The following is a 22830-nucleotide window of genomic DNA, read 5'->3' as shown; positions in this document are numbered from 1 at the left end:
TGGTCATACATGCTGGTAGAGAATAATGAAACACTCTTAGTGGGAAAGGCCTACAGATTTCAGAGTACTTAGTATTAGTGTTAGAATTCCCCATTATTCTTAAAAATTAACATTTTACTGGGTCTTTCTATGTAGGCCAGGAATGTACTATATCTACCTGGCCTGAAACTCACAGAGGTCTGCTTGTATCTGTATCCCCAGTTCTGAGTATAATGGAGTACACCACACTTCCCAGCTTTATTTGGTGTCTTAAATTTGTCTTGAGACTCAATTCATATATCTGGTAAAAGATGATGTAAAGGTAGCACTTATAAGGAGATCTCAGAGTGGTGCAACCTCATATTGAATTGTTCCACAAATCATTACTTCAACTTCATCCAGGTGACCTCATCTAAGAGTTTCCATGATTGCTTCCTAACCAGCAGGTCCCTGCTTATAAATGTTAGCCATAAGAACTGTTTACCCTTGACTATGTCACAGATATACTTCAGAAAACGTTTGCCATATACCTATCAAATGAAAATATGTTTTCTGTGGTTTGTATTATAGATATCGGGATGAACTAGTAAGAAAAGGTAATCTACAGTAGACTATACAAAGAAGTTTATGTTTTAGTATGTACCTTAATTTTTTGTTGCATTTTGAAAACTGTGTCTTGAGTTATACAATTTAAGGATTGGAAAAAAATATCAGTGTTAATTTCTACAATCCTAGCTTGGATATTTCATGATGAAAATATAAGTCAAATGTGGCTAAGCTGGAGTAATATAAGGCAATTTTAAAATCATTCATTTCAATAATTTGATTTAATTGTTATGTAAATTGCTTAATGTTCTATAATTAGATCTACATTTATTATAATGATATATGTGATGGTCAGTTTTGAAGTGAAGTTATAATAACTTCAGAAACAATAATGAGCAGCTTCATTTGAAACATTTTAGTGCTTCTAGGTGGTGCTTCATGTCAAGTGCACTTCTTTTAAATGCATAGTGAGTGAATTTTCAGGCATACCCATTTCTGTGGCTTTGAGATTTCTGAGTTTAACAATTAAATCAAAAGTGTCATTTAAAATGATTATTAAGCCAATTACACTTGCTGTTTTATAGCTGGAGTATTTTAAAATCGTGTTCATATAAACATGTTTGTAACTATCTCCAAGAAAACGAACTGTTGGCTAGCCTTAAGCAATGACCCTTCACACTGAAGAGTAGAAGTCTCCAAAGGTTTCCCTTTCACATAAGAGTTTCTCCAAACAGAAGAGGGTGTCTGGAAAACATCAAAATTCAATAAATATGGCTATGGATTTTAAAGCCTTCAAGCAAAAACTTTATTGAGTTTACTTAAAACATAAACCTGAAGGGGAAAAGCTCCCGTTTTCCTGTGTAATTTTCTGATTATTGATGAATAATGGCTGTATATTCTTTTTGGTTGCATTTAACTGGGGTAACAAATATGGTTGGTTCAATTGAATATCACAAACAGAACTAATCATTCTTTCTTCATGCAAGGAATCCTAATCAAATTTCTGTTATTAACACCTTTTCTGTTTTCCTTCTCTTAGCCTTTAATGGAGTCTGTTGTTGGCTTCTGACCATAGGATCCCTGTGCTGAAGCAGCTAACCAGTGTATCTGTTACAGAGCATAGAGTAGCACACTGCCTCCATTCAGACATTACAGTGTTCATGTTTCTATATATCCTTTTTTGTTAGACTTGCACATGCAGACTTTCCTAGTCTTTTTGCAGAATGAAGTGGTTTATTCCTTAAATTGTCTTAAGCAAACAAATATAGTTATACATAAAATTACAAACAAATGTTCAACAGTCATTTGGGGCTGAATATTAGATACAAAATTGAGACATTAAAAACTATGTAATTAATTATGAATATTTTCCAAAATGGTTTAGTGATATGTACTTTTGATATTACTTTTAAAAAACTATTAATAATATTCAGAAATTTGTTTCCAGATGAAAAATTGCACCCTGTTCAAAGCCAGAGATATCTGTTGAATTTAATTATCTTATTGTCTGACCTTTTTGTTTCTTTGTTTATTTAAGGATTAAAACAAGGTGAACCAACCATGACGGGCAAAACACAAACAAGCAATGTTACCAATAAGAATGACCCCAAGTCCATCAACTCCCGGGTTTTCATCGGCAATTTGAATACAGCCATCGTCAAAAAAGTCGACATTGAAGCTATTTTTTCAAAGTACGGAAAAATCGTTGGCTGCTCCGTTCACAAAGGGTATGCTTTTGTTCAGTACATGAGTGAGCGTCATGCAAGAGCTGCGGTGGCTGGAGAAAACGCCAGGGTCATCGCAGGCCAGCCTCTTGGTAAGCTGTGCCTCATTGCGCATTTCCCTTTATTTCAGTATACTTACATTGGCTGTTCAGCTGATTTGTTGACGGTTAGCAGATCCATAATATCTATTGCTTCCTTAACCAGTTATGTGTTAGACATTTCCAGTTCGGTATGTAACTTTCACAAACATATGGTAAGTTTAGTGATCTTGAGTATGAGACTCTTTCTGAAAGGATAATTTATTTTTTTATTTACAATTTTTATTTAGAAGCAAGGTTTAAAATAGTAAAAGGAAATATATTTCACAAACTAGAAAAGTTCTTAATTCACTTTTCCCCTAAACAGTTAGAAATTGTGTATATTATGTATCCTGTGTGCATCCTGTGTTCACTTTATGTTTTATGTTCAAGGAATAATACTGAAATTTTGCTAAGAAAAGACAGTACATTTTGAGGTGAAATAAAAATGAGAAGAAAACATTTGAAATTATTCAAAAGACAAAAATATTATTTATTTTCCCATGTAAAAATCCAATGTCTATCAATGTTTATCTACTTTATATTTCTTATTCTGTAGAGATTCATATTCCAAATTGATTAAATATTGTATTGAATATTTAACAGGTATCTTTAAATATAACTTGATTCCCCCCATCCCCAACACACACTGTCTGTTTTGTAACTTCTCTGTAATGGTTGTGAGACTCCCCAAATGTAGTTTTTAAAACAGAAACTCCAATCCCCCCCTTCTGTCTATATTTCAGATGCAATCTAGTGTCTCATATTAAGTACATCCCACCCTCTGCTTTTATCTCAATCTGTGCTACAGGCTTCTTACATAGCCACCACTGAATACCAGGGGCCTATGGAAAGGCTCTTTAGCTCTGTGCACTCTGGAATGTTCTATTTTATTTCTAAACAAACTATGTAATCAACTTGCATTTAATCCTCCAAAGAATTCATATAGAACATGTTTATACTCCATCGTGTACCATCTATGCCGTGTGACCATCTATACAGCCACAAGTTCAGGCACAGCTCCGAGTCCTGCTGCCTGGCAGGGCTGCTCCTGTGGACCTCTGCTAGTTCTTAGGTCCTTTGATTGTTCTGAACTTTACATCCACAGAGAGGCCTTTATAATGGGCTTAAATTCTTGCCTTTACTACAGATCCTTGAATACTGTCTACTGTGTTTGTATCATCACTATTTGGATGAGATATTTTTCTTTATGAGGTTGCTCTCTGTCATGTACACAAGCAAACTGTCAAGAGTGTGTCAAACAATTAAAAAGTACTGAGTAAGCAAATGGGAAGAGAATGAAAAATACTGCACTATCAGATTTTATCAATTCAGGAAAATGTTTCTTGCCAGCAATAGAAGAAAACAGCTATAAATCCTGGCACAAAGAGGCTCGGGCAAAAAAAAAAAATGGAGCATCTGCCCTCATCCTGGGTTATACATTGAGACAAACAGGAAAACATATGGAAAGTAAGGCATTCATTAAAATGTGAGTGAAGTCTGAGGTATAAGTGTAAAACATAAGATGCTTTTATAATATCTGATATAAATCCCTAACATATGTGAAATGACAGTCTTTATTTTTATCTGCATTGTTCATTTTTCTAGTGTAAAGAAAGATAATATTTTCCAATAGTCTTGTCTGTTTTCCGGGTGTTCATTTTGTTTCCTTCATATCTGCATTTCCCATACTTACGTTGATATTGGAGTTTCTGGTGATTTGCTTCTTTATTAAGAATTATAATAAAAAATGTTTCTTCAGAAACACAGTCTTGGTAATTTCAGGGTCAATCTATTGCCCGTATCCTCATTACTGTGAAGCTAGCATAACCTTGTAGAAGCACATTTGTTTATTATTCCTTTAAAAGTAATTATGAATAGAATATAAAGTCAATTCTAACTCTGATTTGTTTGGAGCTGAACTGTAGATAATTCTCTGGAGTCCTGATTTCCATCACCACTCAGATGATCACTATCTGTAAAATCATAGAACAGAGACAGGTATATAACTCTAACCTTAGTGTCCTATCTTCACAAAGCCAAAGGATAAAAATGATGATCTCAGATTGTTGTGCACTGAGAAACAGTAAGATGCTGGCTGTAATGGTTTTGTTTAAATGCTTAGACATACTTGTTGCTCTTCTCAGTGTTTCTCTCAGCATAATATCTAAATCAATGCTAAAGACTTTACTTATTTAGGTGGAAGCTAACTTATTAGCTATTATATTATTTATTATATTTTTTGCCCAAATTGGAAGATTTTCATGCAAAGCAGGTGCTTTGAAATTTTATTAAGAACTTTGCTTTTCAGTACAAGTGCCTGAATATAAACACAGTTTTCTTATTTATTTATTTATTTATTTATTTATTTATTTATTTATTTTACCTATCCAATTAACATCCTTCTCCTAAGAAGAGGAGGAGAAGAAGGAGAGGAGAAGCTAGGTGATGAAAGAGAGAAAGAAGGGGGAGACAGGGAGGCAGATGTTCATGTATCTCCACCAGTCAAAGATAGTTGATATATCTAGGTTGGGTAGTGGGTTACACCTCTGATTGAGCAATACCAAACTCATAAGGCCTATGATTAACATTTTTAAAAAAATGTATAAATGCAAAAAGGAAAAGGGGGCATGGGATAGGGGCTTTCTAAGGGGGGGAATAGGGAAAGGGGATGACATCTGAAGTGTAAATAAAATATCTAATAAAAAATATTTTAAAAAATTAACATCCTTCTCACTGCCGCCTCCCATTCAGTCCGTCTCCCATCTCCCCAAACCCCATCTCCTCTGAGCAGTTGCCACCCCTTGGTATCTCCTCATCCTGGTGTTTCAAAGGTCTGCAAACCTAGGTACTTCCTCTCCCATTGAGGGCAGACAAGGCAGCCCAACTAGAAGAACATATCCCACATACAGGCAACAGCTTTTAGGATAGCCCCTATTCTAGTTGTTTGGGACCCACATGAAGACCAAGCTGGGCATATGCTACATATGAGTGGGGAGGCTTGGTCCAGCCTGTGCATCCTTTTTGCCCTGTAGTTCAGTCTCTGAGAGCCTGTAGAGTCCAGGTTAGCTGACTCTGTTGGTCTTCCTATGGAGTTCCTATCTCCTTAGGGGTTGCAATCTTTATTTCAATTCTTCCATAAGACTCCCCAAGCTCTATCCATGTTTTTCTGTGGGTATTTGCATCTATTTGAGTCAGCTCCTGGGTGGAGCTTCTCAGGGGACAGCCATGCTATACTCCTGTCTGCAAACACCACCTTTTATTAACTCTAATTATTAGAAATTGAGCCAAAAGCATGAAACCCAGTTGTTCTGAGTTGGCGTTGAGGGATTAAAGCTTCATTTTCCAAGCCTCATGCCTACCTTCATCTTCAGTTACTATGCATATCTTCTGTAGATTTGGGCAAAACATGACTTCAAGTAAACTGTTCACTTAATTCCTGGTTTTTTACTTACTTTCAAATTTACAGTTTATTAAAAACAAACAACAAACAAAACAGAACAAAAGAAAAAAACTAGACTTGCTCCCATATGCAGTGAATTGATCTAAGATATTTTATTGCAGAAAATGCACTAACAATCATAATCTTTCTAAATTTGCTATGTTGGACGACTGAAATCTTATCTGTAAAGTACTCTATCATTCTTACACTACTAATGATAATGTTTTAATGCAAAGTGTTCTATTTATGATAGCTGAATTACATATCATTTAGGCTAAGATTATTTCTAATTTGTTGTTGTCTGACCAATTCTCTCTGAATTGTAGAAACGTTTATTTAGCCAAGTCTCCAACTGAATTATTAGCAGGATAAAAATGTTCCACAGATCAACTGAAAGTCAGCCATTGCAGGCATGATGAGGATCGCTCTGTTTATATGTGAATATTTATTTTACCAATTCCATATATCATTTTACACAGAGTGGATTTTGCTAGTGAAAATATCTAGTATGAGATTTTTATGCAATTCTGGTTTGGATATACAGAATAAAGATATAATTTACATGCTTTTCTAATCCATATGAAATGAGATAATTAATTTTACATGCATTAAATTTTCCTTTAAAAAAATCACAGGACATGGATTAACTGTGGTTGTTGGAGCTCAACCTTCACTTTAATCTGGATTTTGCAAGTAGGTCACAGTCTGATCTTGATTAGCTCCTATCTCTGGATTTTTTTATTCTTACTCTGTTATTCAGATTCCCAAACCCCATTTCAGAATATATAAAAGGTACCCTCATTTAATCCAGTGGTCCATGAATTTTGTCAAAATGATAAACTTCAGTATAACATAACATCCTCTGGTGGTCACTTTTTAAAAGGTATATACCACATGGAGTAATAATTTAACTAGAGTTATATGTTTTTCTTTAGGGGTTGTCTTCTGTATTTATTATTATGACAGAGTAACTAAAGAATGGCAAAAATACTTAGCTGTTTAAACCAGAAAGAAAGTCTTTGCTTCTATCTTTTTTTTTATTTTAAAGGAATATAAGAATTTTTTTTTCTTTTTGACCCAAATTATTATTATTTTTCCCAATCTGCTTTTATACCATTTTAATTACATGAAAGTATTAAGATCAGTTCTAGGTTGAGGAACTAGAAATACAATAGATGCAAATAGTCAAAGAACAAGCAAGACAATAAACAAAGTCCTATGATCACTGTTGAGATGGCTCAGCAGTTAAGAGCACTGACTGCTCTTCCACAGGTCCTGAGTTTAATTTCCAGCAACAACCTGGTAGCTCACAACCATCAGTAGTGGGATCTGATGCCCTCTTCAGGTGGTGTGTCTTCGGACAGCACAGACAGTCGCCAAACTTTGCTGGGATTTGCTGAAGGAGACAGGGGCAGGAAGATCACGAGTTCAAGACCAGCGTGGGCTATTTCTTATTTTCTTTCCTTTAAATTTCATTAGTTTTTCTTATACTTGGGATTTTTCCAAGTTCTTCAATAAGTTTCTGAAGTCACACAAATAGTACTCAATGTTATTTGTATCATCCTCCTTCCAATTAATTCATACTTATGATAAAGTTTTAATTATGAATTACTCATAATATTAATATTAAGATACAAAAATTATGGTAAATACTCTATTTAGTGGTATCATACAAGTAATGCATTTTGTGTCCTTAAGTTTTTTATCTGGTTTCTTGGGGCTACATTGTTTGCATGCAATTGAAACCACAACAACTGAAATCACTGATGACCTTTATTTAAAACATGTCCTAGACCCAATGGTGAGCTAGGCATAACTTCAGCTATCATTTATATTTGATTGAAAGCCTGAACCTTTGCTTTATAGAGCAAAGTACATTCAGGCAACCTTTGAATGACACCGACTACCTTTTCAGACTGTAACAGTTTCAAGATTGTTCACCTTTCCTCTATTAACTTTGTCTCTCTCTCTCTCTCTCTCTCTCTCTCTCTCTCTCTCTCTCTCTCTCTCTCTCTCTCTCCATGTGTGTGTGTGTGTGTGCATATTGAAACAAGATAAAAGTTCTATTTTAAAATAATTTAATGTTTCCTTGAGTGTTTCCCATCATGTACTCCAAACTCACTCATCTCCCTTCCCTTCTTATCTGCCCTTGCAATCTCCCTTCCAAAAGAAAATAAATATCAAAAAATAAGCAAAATAAAACAAAGCAAAACATTAAAAATACCTTGTAGAAGCTGTAGTGTGTGACAGTGTGTCCCATGTAATTTCACACTGTTCTGGCTCCTGCTGTAGGCCACATGGCCAGAGCGCACTCCCCCAATCCTGCCCATGCTGTGTGGTGATATGGTATGGTGCAGGAATCTGGGTGTCTACAGCCCTTGTTGTGCGGCATCAACTTTGCCTCCTTTTATTCCCAGGTCAGATCAGCTTCCTAAGGAGACTTAGTTATAAGTATATTTATCATACAGATTGGATAACAAAACTCTAAGGTAATCACTTTTTGATAATGCTGACTTTTAATAGCACATAATATCATATTTTGGATTTCACAAAGAAGAGAATGTTAGTCATAGTTTAATTTAGTTACTTTTTCATTTAAAGAAAATATCAGCATATCTTTGATGAACAGAGTAGCCCATCACGCAATTCAAGGCACTGAGATGGAATCAAAGACTGCTAAAAATGAGTTCTTTGTGATCCATATTACTAACAAATTTTTTAAAACCAGACAATAGCTAGCCATCCTCCCCCATCCGCCTCCCTTTCCTCTTTCCCCTCTTTCTCTCTGTCTTCTTTCCCCTCTCCTTCTCTCCCTTTCTCTCTCTGCTTCATACTTTCAAATCAAGATTTAAGTGCTCACTGTTCCTGCTCCTGTGCCTTTGCTCCACCATCAAAAACTCATCCTCTAAAACACAAGCTTAAAATCCAATGTTTTCACCTACGGGTTGCTTTTGTCATGGTGCATTATTAGAGCATTGGAAAGTAACTAAAGACACATGCTATACATAATACATAGGAAGTCACAAGGTTAGAATCACAACCTGAAAATGAGATCAGTATAAGGCCGGTGAAAGTTTTCTCTACAGAATAGGAACCATTTTAAAAGAATAAGGGTGAGCAGAAAAGTTGTTCCAAGTGGATGTAAGTCTATACATGCAGATTCTGGCAAGGAGCACTGTGCAATCACCAGGCTAAAGGAGAAGAAGACAGAGAATAAAATAGAGCCCTAAGTATAACGAAGATTGGCTTCAAATGATCATTTCCCATTGATTCCTTTTCACTTGACGATTATATTCTTCACTTTGTAATGTATCATTTATGTGCACAATGCTGTCTGTCACTCCATATCTATCTATTTATGTGTTCATTTATTTCCCAATTATTAATTTCAAACTGACAAAGGACATTTGCATAGCATAGGTCCTCCGAGATTGGAACCTTAGCCTATTTTAAATAAGTTATTTACTGTTTTTTCCCATGACTAGTTGAGTACCCTCACAGAACCTTGAAGGAGCTGAGAGAGCTCTCTAATCAAGAGTGTATCTGTCTTAGGACCTTGATTTTTTCAAGAAAGACTTACGTATGTATTTCATATTCTTATTTTTATTTCATTTTACCGCCCAGGCTAGCCTCACACTTGAAATCTCCATCTCCTTTTTCTCCCTAGTTTTAGAATTCCTGATGTGTCACAAAATAGGTATAATTCTTTTCTATTGAACTGTTTAGTGTTTTAATTCTTTTAAAAAGTAATACACTGACTGTATCTATATATAAAGAGAGAGATTTAAATTTCCCTCTGTACTACATGTTGCCACATACAAGTTCTTAAAACTGTATCTCAGAATTGGCAGTTCTGACAGGTGGAATCCTATAATATGCATTCTAATGTATTTAGATTTACCCCTTCCATGTGTTAGATACTAGTTGCATCTTTTCTAAGTTGTGATTTAAAAATATACATTTCAAAATTACCTATCATTTCTCAAGAGAAAGCCACCCAGTTAGAAATCATCTCTGATATAAACTAATCAAACCTAGATAAACATTTGTTTTCAGAAATTCTCTGTAGTTTTAGTAAATACAGGTACCTGAAAATAGTGCTTTGTGTTATTTTCACAATAAGTCTTAACTATGTAAAGATACATCATTCTACTTATCCAAAAATTAAAACTAAATCTCTGAGAATTTTTGATGTATTTATAAACATAACCTACCTTTTGTCTCAAGATTTTTTTTTCTTTTGTCCATGAAAACACAAAACCAAGAAAAAATTGGCCTGCCTCTAAAATTGACACATCTATTTTAGTATTGATACTTTTAAAACTATAAACTGGGTAAAAGCTTCCTTGATCTCTTCATACTCTTAGCAGACTGCATTTTAAAAATGTGATTTCTTACTCATTAAATTGATCCATTCATACACATAAGAAAACCTCTTAAAATTATTTTTAAAAGAGATTTATAAAAGGGTGTAGGTAAAAAAATCTTTGCTGTGAGTCTGAGGATACTGCCGCCTCAATCAATCTCAGATATATACTGCCTTAATAGCTTTAAAAAACCCTATGAACTCTGGCACATATATATTTTATGTACTGGAACATTTATTTATTCTTCCCTTGGACCATCCTCTCTACTTGAGGAAGTATTATTCTCTAGCATAAGGTACAAGTTAGATACAGAGTTTGAACATCTAGTAAGGATATATTGACTAAAGGTATAGGGTAAAATGACAAGTTCAGATAATCACTTTTGACAATATTATTATTCTATTGCCAATCCCTGAAGAACTTCATAAACCTTGTGGGAATTTCTCAGTCACAAAATCTTGTAGAAAAGATGTAAAGAATGCTGCTGGTTATAAAAAGCAGTTTTATCAAGACGTGATTACATAACTCTATTACAATTTGGATTGATGAAAAACAAGAAAAAACATGTTAGCTTTTATTTCATGTTTAAGAGTATATTTCCAGCATGCTTGCTTATGGTGATGGGCTAGCAGGTTCAGCTTCTCAAGATATAAATGGAAAGTTAATCCTTATGAGCTAATTTGAGCACTGCTGGCAATAGACATAGAAACATTTTAACTAGTAAATATTTAAATGTACCTTATTTTTTGAGTTTATCAATAAATTATTCTAGACTTTTCTGTCCCTAAAAAATTGTCTAATGAAGCCCTGTATTTTACACTTGCAATTTTACAACATATGTTATATTTATTATATCATACTACATTATGTTAATTATATTATATAGACATGCTAAGTGATTTTGAATTGTAAGATACCATACTAAAATAATAATAGTTACTTTTGCTTTTGGAAAAAAAATCTATAAACACAATGTGAAAAGTCACAGAATGAATTACAAAAAATTTATTGTGAGTTTTAAGGACTCTATATTCTCTGTGGCTTATATAAAATGTCACAATTTCATATTAGTAGCTTGTAATTACATTGTATGTGTAAGTAAATTTTCCTCGTGCATTTTCTCTAATAGTTTAAGATGTTCCCTGGCATTTTTTTCAAAAAAAGGTTATTTTCCTGTTTTAATTACCTTATTTCAAGTAAATATAGTTAGTCTCATTTGATAGATAAGGAAATCTAAACATTCTAAAAGTTAAAGAGAACGTATTTTTCATCAAGAGAAACATAGAACTTCTTACTAACATTTTGAAATTACTGTATTTAAGCCTCACTTGTAGCATCCAGAGACCACACACAGTATCTGGTAATCATTTAAGAATTGCTCATCCTCATCCTTCTCTGCCATCAGTTTATAAGTGTTAAAATAGCAATGTTCTGCAGACCATAAAACACAGCACATTTTTAGTTCCCAGTAATTAAGCAGAGCTACTTAAAATGTTATAAACAAATGCTAATTAACAAACTTCTACAACAGAGTGAGTTACAGAACTGGAGTTCTGTCAAGCAGAGAAATGCTTGGCCCTACTTAGAATAAAAAGCCTGGGGGATTTACATTGTTTCACTGAACCTAAGTTAAGAAACACAATGGCAGAGAGTGCAGCTTCTTCCCTGTGACTGTTACTGCAAACTCTTAAGCAGTAGTTAAAAGAGTCTTATTACTTGTCTATTGCTTGTGGTTAATCTCTAGAGAAAACCATAATGATAATTAATATAAATTCTGGAACTGTTGGTCCTTCTATCCTGGAGGTGGAAGTGGAATTTTTTTGAGTCATTTTTTTTTTATGTTCTAATGACTTTATTTCTTTTTTTTTATTAGATATTTTATTTACACTTCAGATGGCATCCCCTATCCCCATTCCCTCCCACCCCCCTTAGGAAACCCATATCCCATGCCCCCTTTTCCTTTTTGCATTTATACATTTAAAAAAAAAATGTTAATCATAGGCTTTATAAGTTTGGAATTGTTCAATCAGAGGTGTAACCCACTGACCGGCCTAGATATAACAACTATATCTAGTTGTTTTTGACTGGTGGAGATACACGAACATATGTCTCCCTGTCTCCCCCCTCTTTCTCTCTTTCATCACCTAGCTTTTGCTGCCTCCCCGCACCCCTGACATGAGCAGTTGTTCTTTAAAACCTACATGGAAGAATGGTGTTAAAGACTCAGCAACCATGAAGGCTTTGAAACATCAGTCCTAACCTACAAAAATAGAGAAATGAAACAGAACCATGATGATTATTTTTGGAGATAGTTTCATTCTAGAATAAAATATGAGAGCAAATGAAGATGATCAATATGTAACACATGCTTTGTAAAAATATCATACTTATTGGTTACTATTAAAGGGGAAAGAATTACGATGATATTTAAAAACATCTTTTTTATTACTTTTTTTTTTAATCAAATCGTAAGTTTTACTTTTTCACACAGGGGTTATAAACACAAAAAGGCAGGATGTGGGGAAGGAGATGACACAGGAGCATAGAACCCACTCTGAGTGGTGATCTGAATTCTTGATTAGGCTGCAAGGCTAAGCACTGCAAGGGAGTATAAATAAAAGTTAAAAATATCTTTCTAGGTTCTCTGAGGGACAAGCCTGACTGCATAGGGGTTGATGTCAAAAGTATCCCATCTCCAGGAAAAAGACATAGGGATGGGTATGGCCCTCAGGCCTCATTTAAGAACATCTTATTAAGGCAATTGCGAAATAAATGTGTGCTGAAGAATGTATAAAAGGATATGGAAAGTTCAAGGTAACACATTATATTATACAATACACATTATCAAGCACAATTAAAATTCAAAAAACAAACACTGTTCTAAAATTGGACTATTTAGAAAACACAGTTACTAATTTAGCTGTTTCTTACTTTGTAATAACTGGCAAAACCATAAATATTCGTCTTTGAGAAAAGTCTTAGATACTGCAATCTTATGTGCCACAGCACAGAAATTAAAATTATAGCTTTTAATATTTATGAAAGAAGGAGGTTTACAGTAGAATCTCAGCTTTCAGGTACTAGTTCTGAGAGCACTGGTAATATAATAAATGTGTGCATATTGTACTTGCGTTTGAAATGGAGAGGCTCGGAGGAAAGCCAGTATGATGGTTGTGATGAGGATTAAATAAATGATCAATTTCAATAAAATGATTAAAACATTTCAATGAAAATAAACAATTCCAGGAACCCCAAGTAGGCAAGGAAATAGGAATTAAACTTTCTTTTTTATGAATTTTGAATTGAATAAATATATTTTAATATAAGTTTAAGGACAAGGGTTAAAGAGTTTTTTTTTTTCAAAGGAACTCCAAGGCATACAGGAAGCATAGATATGGGATTCCGTAAGAATTTAGAGGTCTGGTGGGGTGGGGGTAGGGGGTGGGGACATCCTCCTCGTGGAGACAGGGGTTGGGGAGGAGTTATCTGATGTGGAACAGTCAGAGTGTGGACTGGGAGGGGAATAGAATTTGTAGTAAGAAAGAAAGAGAAAGAAAGAAAGAAAGAAAGAAAGAAAGAAAGAAAGAAAGAAAGAAAGAAAGAAAGAAAGAAAGAAAGAAAGAAAGAAAGAGAAAGAGAAGCCACAGAGAGAACAGAAAGTGAGAGACAGAGAGGGAGAGACAGAGACAGAGAGAATGATCTAGGCCCGTTTTCTTAAGACATCTTAAACCTTGCTGAAGTAATGAATTAAAAACAACTGGATCCTCATCCTAGACTTTCAGCCTCACAGATATTGACTTTGAAAGTAAATTTATCCTGTCTCACCCTGACTTCCTACTTTGTGAGCAGTGTATAGCTCTAAGTAAACACCCACTCCCAGAGGCTATGTATCCAAGAAACTAGTACAGCCCACGGCCGACCATGAACATATATTTCTTGACTCATTCTAAAGGACTTTTTAATGTATTGCTTACAATTTACATTTAGTTTTTAATCTTTTAGGAATTGACTCTTGTATGGAGCATAAAACTCAATATGAATCCTTTGCTGAGTATCAACTAACAACATAACAGGTTTCTTTCTTTCTTATTTTTTTTTTTTTTTGAGAAACTGCTATTGTCTTTTTTTTTTTTTTTTTTTTTTTGAGACTTATATGTGTATATCTTGGTCCAGACATAATTATATACATCCTGCTATTAATATTATATAAGGAATACTGATACTATATTAAATTTTTAGCATATGTTATGTTCCATTTCTACTTCCTTACTACTTGTATTCCTCATTTTCTAAAGTTAGTCATAAATTTTAACCATTTATTATAATATTTTGGTTTACTGTATGTCTACAATAACATCCCTTGTAAATATATAGTTTGCTTTTTATAGGACTTTAAGAACACTGATACGGCATAAATATGGTGATGCTTTGCTCACCAAATGGGGAAAATTTCTACATTGTGTTGGTATATTTATCATAGGTATTTCCATGTATGGAATTTTATGTCAAATTGAAGAATTCCTATTACATGCATAATGGTTTAATATCAGAAAAAAAAAGGACTTTTATTATTTCCCTGACATCATTTCTCGACATGTAAAGATAAAATCAATATAATTTGATTTGTATTACATGAGAATGATTGACTTTGAAAAACACATTTTTGAGTTAGTAATTTCAGTACCATTAAACGTAGTCATTAAATGAATTTTGTTTTGAAATGAAGACAGGTTCCAGCAATTTATGAAATGACCCAGAGCATACTTCTGCCACGTTATTCTATGTATTTGTATAAAACATGTATTCCTCATTGAATACTATAAATAAAATTGTCAGTCAACTCAGAAAACAATACTGACAGTGCTCTGTATATTGCAGTAGGGAGTACATGCAATTCCTTATACAAAAACAAGTAAGCATAGTGAATGACAAAATTATATGGACAACAAAATATTTATTTTTTAGTCATTTACAACCAGTACATATTTTTAACTTGAATACATATTTGTATGTTTAAACGCAGGGTCCAAAAATTATCTCCAGTGAAAAAACATTTAAGAAATTTTGAGTAGTATGAAATAAAAAAAAATAAACTATTAATCTAAAAGCATACTTAATCCTACATTTAAATGATTCTGTATTAAAAATTATGTGACACTATTTCTACTTTTAAACAGTATGTTGGACAAAACAGCTACTAAAATTTTGTTTTATTGTTAACTCTTTTCAGCCTTCCCGCCTCTCTTTCAACTTTCTTCTCCTATGTTTCCCACTCTGTTCCTTCTTCTCTCTTCTTTCTCTTCCTTTCTGGTTTCACCTCCCATATGTACTCATTTCCTCCCCTCCTTTCTGCTCACCTCCTAAACTTTTATGAATTTCTTGTTTAACCACCAACAAACTATTTTATCTATTTGAAACACAAAACCCCAGGACTATTTTCAAAATGATACAATATACAGAATGTGGTAAAAAAAATAATTCACTGAAGAAGTAAACATCGAATGAAACTGAGTTTTGAAATTCCTATATAAATATCATACATATCGTGCGATTTTTCTAAGAGACCTTACCGGCACAATAGTTTACACATTACAAATAAGTGTGGTGTGTTTGAGCAGCATTGTACGGTACAGTATTAGAGATACCACTGATAAGTTGTGACATTACATTAGAAGACTTGCAGAGAAAAGTCTCATCCAAAAAGATGCTAAGAGATGCTTAATACAATTCAATGCCCATTTGCTTTAATGCTCCATTCTCTTCCTAACCCTGTGTTTCTCTCTCTATCCCTCAAATACTGAATATACTTAGACAGATAAACAGTGCCAAAGCTAAAATCCTATCCCACTAAGAAAACACACATAAGGGTAAAAGCAAAGCAATTCCTCATTACCACCACTTCTAATGTTTAAAGTTATTTAGAGGAATCAATTATGTAATTTATCAACAGGGCACAATTAAAATATTATTTGACTTTTATTTTAATATATAATTATGTTGATTAGTATCAGAAAATATCAATAGGACTATATAAGAGATTATAATTATTAAAGTAAGTCATCACACTGAGAGAAAACAACAGCATCTTTCTACCAAAAAAAAAAAAAAAACAAAAAAAAAAACAAACAAAAACAAAAAACCCTAAAATCAAAAAGAAACTCTGTGTTTAAGATATAAAGACAGAACTGGATAGATGGTGAAGCAGTTAAAGATTACATAGCATGCTTTCAGAAGACTTAAGTATGATTCCCAGCACCCACATCAGGTGGGTAAGAAAACATCTGTAATTCCAGTGCCATGTTTATCTAATGCCTCTGGCCTCTGCAGGAAGCACGTTCACATTCACATATCCCCTAATGTCCCATGAGTACACACTTATGCTGGCATATAATAAAAAAAAAACTGAAATTGTGTCTTTAAAATAGAATATAACGGCCACATTTTCTCACAAGGTGAAAATAATACATCAGAATAGATATGTCAAAAGAAATATAACTTACCAATCTCCTTGAGGATTCCAAATGAAGCACACATATCTGAAGATTCAAATCTAACACCCACAAATGAAAGAACACGTACAATGTTTGTCTTCCTTGATCAGGGTTTCTTTATTTAGAATGATTGTTTCCATTCAGTTCTCTCCATTCAGTTATATAAATTTTATAATCTCATTTTCTTAACAGCTGAATAATAAATATTCCACTGTGTAAATATACCACATTTTCCTTATCTATTTATCAGCGAATGGAATTCTAGGCTGTTTTCCATTTACTGGCTGTAGTGAATGGAGTAGCAATGAACATGGATATGTGGTGACTGCAGTGTGGTATAGAGTCCTTAAGTGTACAGCTAAAAAGTGGCATTCCTGCTTCACGTGGTAGAGCTTGCTGGAGCTTTCGGACCAACTTCCAAACTGATTTCTATACTGGCTATACTACCTTTAACTCCTATTAGCAGGGAATCAGAGTTCTTATCCAATGAATCCAATGTTGTTATGATGAAATGATAAAGCAGTAATAACTTGCATCTGTCTGATAGATAAGTGCAATTTAAAAAAAAAAAAAAAGGTTTCTCAGCCATTTTTATCTAGGCTTCTGAGAACTAACTATTTCTTGAAATTGGGTTCTTGAAATTGGCACCACTCCTCTAAGGGCAGTCAGTGGTTTTGTCTGTAAGACTGCTCCTATTGTGAAACTGAGTACCCTTGTATCTGTTGCATTTCTGTTAAGAAAAGTAATACCCACTGGTGGATTTTGTTTTGTTTTAAAATCTGTTTTGTCAGATATTAGAATATATATGTCTGCTAATCTCTTAGCTATAATTGGTTGGAACACTTACAAATTTTCTTGCCCTAATACAGAGTCAATATTTGGTAGTGACATACATTTCTTGCAGGCAGGAAAAAGCTGGATCATGTTTCTATCTAATGTGTTAATTTGTGTCTCTTTTTTGACAATCGAGATCCTTAATATTCAGAGTTGTTATTGAAAAATATCCATTAATTTTTTCCATTTTGTTACTGCTGCAGTGTTCTCTTGAATCTCTTTTCTTTCTCCATTGTAACAATGTTATGTGCTATTGTCCCCTGTGTGTGTTGATACTTTTATTCTGATTTAATGATTCCATTTATTATTCTATCTACAGTTGCCTTTGTAGTCATATGTTTCTTTAATCTATTTTAATTATGGATTTTTTTCATGTTTTATTTAATTTTTATAGAAAGATTTGCTGGGTATAATATTCTGGGATAATAGTCATGGTCTTTCTGAACTCAAAGAATATCTTTCTTTAGAGAGATTTTTTTATTTTTTTTTATTTTTATTTTTTTATTGAACAATCAGGTGTTATCAGGTGTTATTCTAATAGGCCTACCTCTACCAGTGAAGGCCTTTCTTCTCTAAACTATCAATATTTTTTATTCTTTCTTTTAAATTGTTGGGAGCCGACTTGTAGCAGAAAGCGGCTATCAGCTTTGCAACCATCTCAAGCCATATACCCTGACATGAAACTTGATTTTCAACAGCCTACAACAGCTGAGCACACTCTGATAAATATCTTGTTTATCCCACATATCTTGTTTTGCTGTTTAGTTCCCCAGCTGCAAGGCACACGTGGTATCCATGCCTTCAAGGCGTGTGGTGTGCATGCTGTCCACGCTATACATGCCTGTAAGGCTCCCGTGATATCCACACCTGCAACGCACCTACAAAGGCACATGAAAAAGTGTATAAATACCCCGGACTTTCCTTCAGAAGTGGAGAGATAATAAAGGAGAGACAATAAGAGAGACTTGAAGAGAGACAATAAACGAGAAACTGGACTTGATCACACACCCTGTCTTGTCTCCATTCTTCGTGTCTCTTGCTAGGCCTTGACCCGCAAACCAGAGCAACAGAGCAGTCCGCAACAGTTTGGGCCCAAAATGTGGGGCAGAAAGGTCTGCAACACAGTGGCTGCCAAGCCGGGCAGTACGGGTCTTGACATTAAATGTTTTAACTATAGTATGTGATGGGAAATTTCTTTTTTGTTTTTGCCTAGTTGGTATTCTGTAAGCCTCTTTTCATTAGATAGGCATCTCTTTCTTTAGGTGTATCAGCTTGTGTCTTCATGCTAATTATGTTACCTAAAAACCTGTTTGCAGTGTCCCTCTTATAGGACTAATGGAAGCCTGTCCCCATTTGTCTTTTGACTGGTCATCAAAGTGACAGGTGCCTAATATCTGGGCAGAGAGTCAGAGGCAAGACTTTTATGACTCCCAGAAAGGAACCGAGGAAGGGTGAAGAGAAGATTCCTTCATAATGAGGGCATAGGAGATGGACCATGCTGGAAAGGTGCAGGAGAGAGAGAGACAGCAGCCATGTAGGTGCAGGGGGAAAGTTGCCTCAGGAGGGCTGAGGGAAAGTTGCCAGCAGGGTCCATGGCAGTGAAGGTTAAATATAGATTTAATAAGTAGTAACTCAGAAATGTCGGAGGAGAGTATGTTAAGGAATAGTCAATAGCCGCATGGTGTTAGGGAGTAGCCCAGCCATTGAGCTGTTTAAGGTACTTCAAATATAAGGATATATATGTATCTTTCTTTCTGAAATCCAGAACATTGGGGTGGTAGCAAGAAGCATGCACACACCCGCTGGGAAGTATAGAAGTGATTAAAATACTACCACTACACATGGGTTTAGGAAATTTCCTTTTATGATTTTCTTGCCTTTGTCTAGAATTTAGAGGTTAGATCTTTTCATTGTATCTCTATGTTCTTTTTTTTTTTTTTTTTGCTCATTTGATATTTAATTTAATTTTTCATTGACCTTTAATGAAATGATTTCTTTCCTTTGTCTTCTATCTCCAACTCTCTTTTTGACATGATCTATAATATTGATGAGGCTTCCTGTTGAGATTGTACATTGTTTTTTTTTTTTTTAAATCTCTTCTATTTCAAGCATCATTTCAGCTTGGGCTTTCTTTAAAAAGTCAAATTCCATCTTAACACCTTGCATTGACTGCCTTATTTCATTCATTTCTTTGCCCTAGTCCCTTTTTTCTAGCATAGAATTTTTATTATTTGGGAATTTTACATAATGCATCCCTATCAAACTCACTTCTCAGTCTTTCTGGGCCCACACCACCACCTTTGTAATACACCCCCAACAAAGAAGAAAAGAGAAGAAATGCACTAAGTTCAATTTGTGTTGCACATGTACTCAACTGAAGCTAGTCACACTCCCAGTGGCCAGTCTCTCAAGGAAGACAGAGTCCTTCCACATCCCCACTCCTCCCAGAAGCCACCAACTGGAAGAACTACACTTCTGCATCCTTTCTGCATCCCTATACCAATTTTTGAGAGTTCTCTTGGAGGGGATGAGGGTTAGGGGGAAAGGTTGTTACAGAAGTCTTCTATGTCTGTCTTTCTCACTCTGTTTTTTGTTTGTTGTTTGTTTTGTTTTGTTTTGTTTTTCAAGACAAGGTTTCTCTGTATAACCCTGGCTGGTGTCGAACTCAGAAATCCGCCTGCCTCTGCCTCCCAAGTGTTGGGATTAAAGGTATGTGCCACCACTGCCCAGTTTGTCTTTCTGAACTGTGAGTCTTCAGTCATCAACACCAATGATAATGGTGGTACCCACCTTCTATCTCAGCACTTGGAGGAAGATGCAGGCAGATCTCTTAGTTCAAGAACAGCCTGATCTCAGCCCAAAGGTTCAGGACAGCCATGGATACATAAGAAACCCTGTCTCAAAATATTAACAACAATAAGAATAAGAATACAAATAAGAATAAGAATAGCTGCTATGGCCTTCTCTCTTAATCTTGTCAGACTAGTTAGCCTTATTTGTATTTATTTTTTGAGTTCTTTGTCTAATCTTTCTATGTCTTTTATAAAGGGGACATTGTTTTGTGATTCTTAATTTTGGAGGTGGCACATTATTTGGTGTCTCATGTTGTTCTTTCTCTGAATTGAGATTTGTCTATCTGGAGTTAATTTGTTAAATGAGTCTTTCTTTCTTTCTTCCTTTCTTTCTTTCCTTTCTTTCTTTCTTTCTTTCTTTCTTTCTTTCTTTCTTTCTTTCTTTTCAGTTTCCTTCTGCAAGTAGTTATATTTCTTTCAGCAAGGTATTCACCATTTTCAGGATGAAGCCAGTTGATAACAGGGTTGTATCTCAATTGCCTCAGCATGATATTTGTAGATAAAGCTTCTATACAGGCCATCTATTTCCTTCTTTTAGTCAGGTGTCTTCAGTAGTTTGGTCAAAGAACCTGGTCCGAGTTAGGCTAAGCAATGTGAAGTAATCCTGTACATCCAGATGTTCCAGTTAGGCAGCTGGCAGAACTCTGGAACTTTGAGTCAGGTGTGATTCCTAGTATGGATCTAGCAAGTCCCAGAGGGAGTGAAACTGCTGAGAAGAGATGGTTTCCCATGGTAAATATTTATAGGATTAGGGAGGAATCAAAATGGAAAGAGGCAGGAGAGGAAAACAATGATAGCCTACCCCTACATATTTCCACACTATCCATTTTGTTTTATTTTTGAGATTTCTATATATAACTATTATATTTTTAAAAATAAAAATATTTTATTAGTACCACTATTCCATGTCCCCCTCACATTCTCTCATACTTATAACCTCTTTATTGATCACTGTTGTTATAATACCTCTGTAAAAGTGAAATAAACAAAACTGGTTGTGGAATAAAATGGTTAAATAGCCACAAAATTAAGAAAGAAAGGGCTCGAGGGAGGAGTTCCCCCTTCTCTCTCTCTCACTCTCAGACCCACACTCACACACAGACTCACACATACTCACACACACGGATTTTATATGTAAAAAGGGAAAATGTTATACTATTAGAAAATATTGAAATATTGAAACATGCTAATTTTATACAATGTTGAATTCATAGGAATTACACATCTTGAAACCTCCCTCCTTACTGCCATTAGTGAGTGAGAGCCTGGTAGAATTGACTGGTGTGAAGCAAGGTCTCCATAGGACTATCTACTGTCTTGTGGTACGTCTCAGTGTTCCACAGATTATCTCAAGATTTCAGTTATTAAACATAACTGAAAATGAGAAACATCGCAGAAAGTATAACTAATAAATTATTGAGTAACCTCTAAAGAAAAGAAGTTATCCGCTATCAATTCATTGGAGTATTTGGTACAAATGAAACTTTATAGTTGTCTCACCTGTGTGCCAACTGGGAAAATTAATGAGAATTTAATGTAACTTAGATAATGAAATCATGTAAAGTCATTCTATAGGTGAGAGTAGTCCTTTAAAACAACTTGCTGTACTTGACTTATGCTGTCACTGGCCATTTCTTATATGTATATCAATTGTAGTAGATATTCTGTTGGCCTACTGTTATAAAGTCAGAGTCAAAAAAAGTAGTAGCTGTAGAAACATTTGCTGCAAGGTGAATTACCTTTATATTCATATATGCATTTTAAAATGTTTTAAGATATGAAATTAAACTCTATGACAATTTTTAAAACAAAGCTTTAGTGTGACTAAACCATATTCTTAATAGAGCTTTATTTTCTCATATTCCTTTAATTCTCTTTCTTAATTGAAACATAAAAGGCCTCTTTTAGAAGTAATTATCGAGAGGCAGTAATAGTTTATAATAAGAAAATTCCTGGCCAAATTATATGATCATGGCTGAAGGACATTTATTTCTGTTGGTAGACAGAAATATATTATCATTAACTCAGATTATTTCAGATTTTTCCCTTTAAGTTAATTAGATGCTCATTCACTTCTGGGTCTGGGAACTTAGCAAGTCACAGCCAAGGTCTTTTAATTGGCAACAGAATGAATTCTTTCAAATTTTAGCAAACATACTCTGATGGAAAAAAGATATTATGATGACAGTACTGATAACTAATAACTGTGTACTATTTTTTGTTTTATGTAAATGCAAACAATCTAAATCCAAGAATGTTGTGGCTGGCTTTCTAAGGAGTACATTCAAACAAACTAATCAAAATGTGTAAGAATGTTAGGGATAGTTGAAATGGTGCATTAGTCTTTACTGCAAACTGGTTGCGAACTGATTGACCAATTTATATTTTTTATTTTTTTATTTTTTATTTTATTTTATTTTTGCTTTAAGCACTGGATAGCTCTTATAGGTCTTAGTCACCAGCCAGGGCACAATACTTCTCTCAGTAACATAGTTCACTTCCTTATCAAAATCAAATG

At 34.4% G+C, this 22830-nt stretch overlaps 1 protein-coding gene across 6 annotated transcripts in view; it reads left to right on the top strand.

Annotated features, from left to right (window-relative positions):
* The window catches only part of Ralyl (RALY RNA binding protein like), a 677304-nt gene that overhangs the window by 301278 nt on the left and 353196 nt on the right, over nt 1-22830 (top strand). For all 6 annotated transcript variants that reach the window (XM_076911218.1, XM_076911217.1, XM_076911216.1 and 3 more), the window contains one exon: nt 2063-2341. In XM_076911218.1, the coding sequence (XP_076767333.1) occupies nt 2086-2341 (256 nt within the window). In that variant the 5' untranslated portion in view covers nt 2063-2085. The remainder of the gene's footprint in view (nt 1-2062; nt 2342-22830) is intronic.

This window comes from Arvicanthis niloticus, chromosome 13, assembly GCF_011762505.2.
Source record: "Arvicanthis niloticus isolate mArvNil1 chromosome 13, mArvNil1.pat.X, whole genome shotgun sequence".
Classification (NCBI taxonomy): Eukaryota; Metazoa; Chordata; class Mammalia; order Rodentia; family Muridae; genus Arvicanthis; species Arvicanthis niloticus.
Note: the sequence above shows the minus strand (reverse complement) of the source record. Positions and strands in the feature narration are given on the sequence as shown.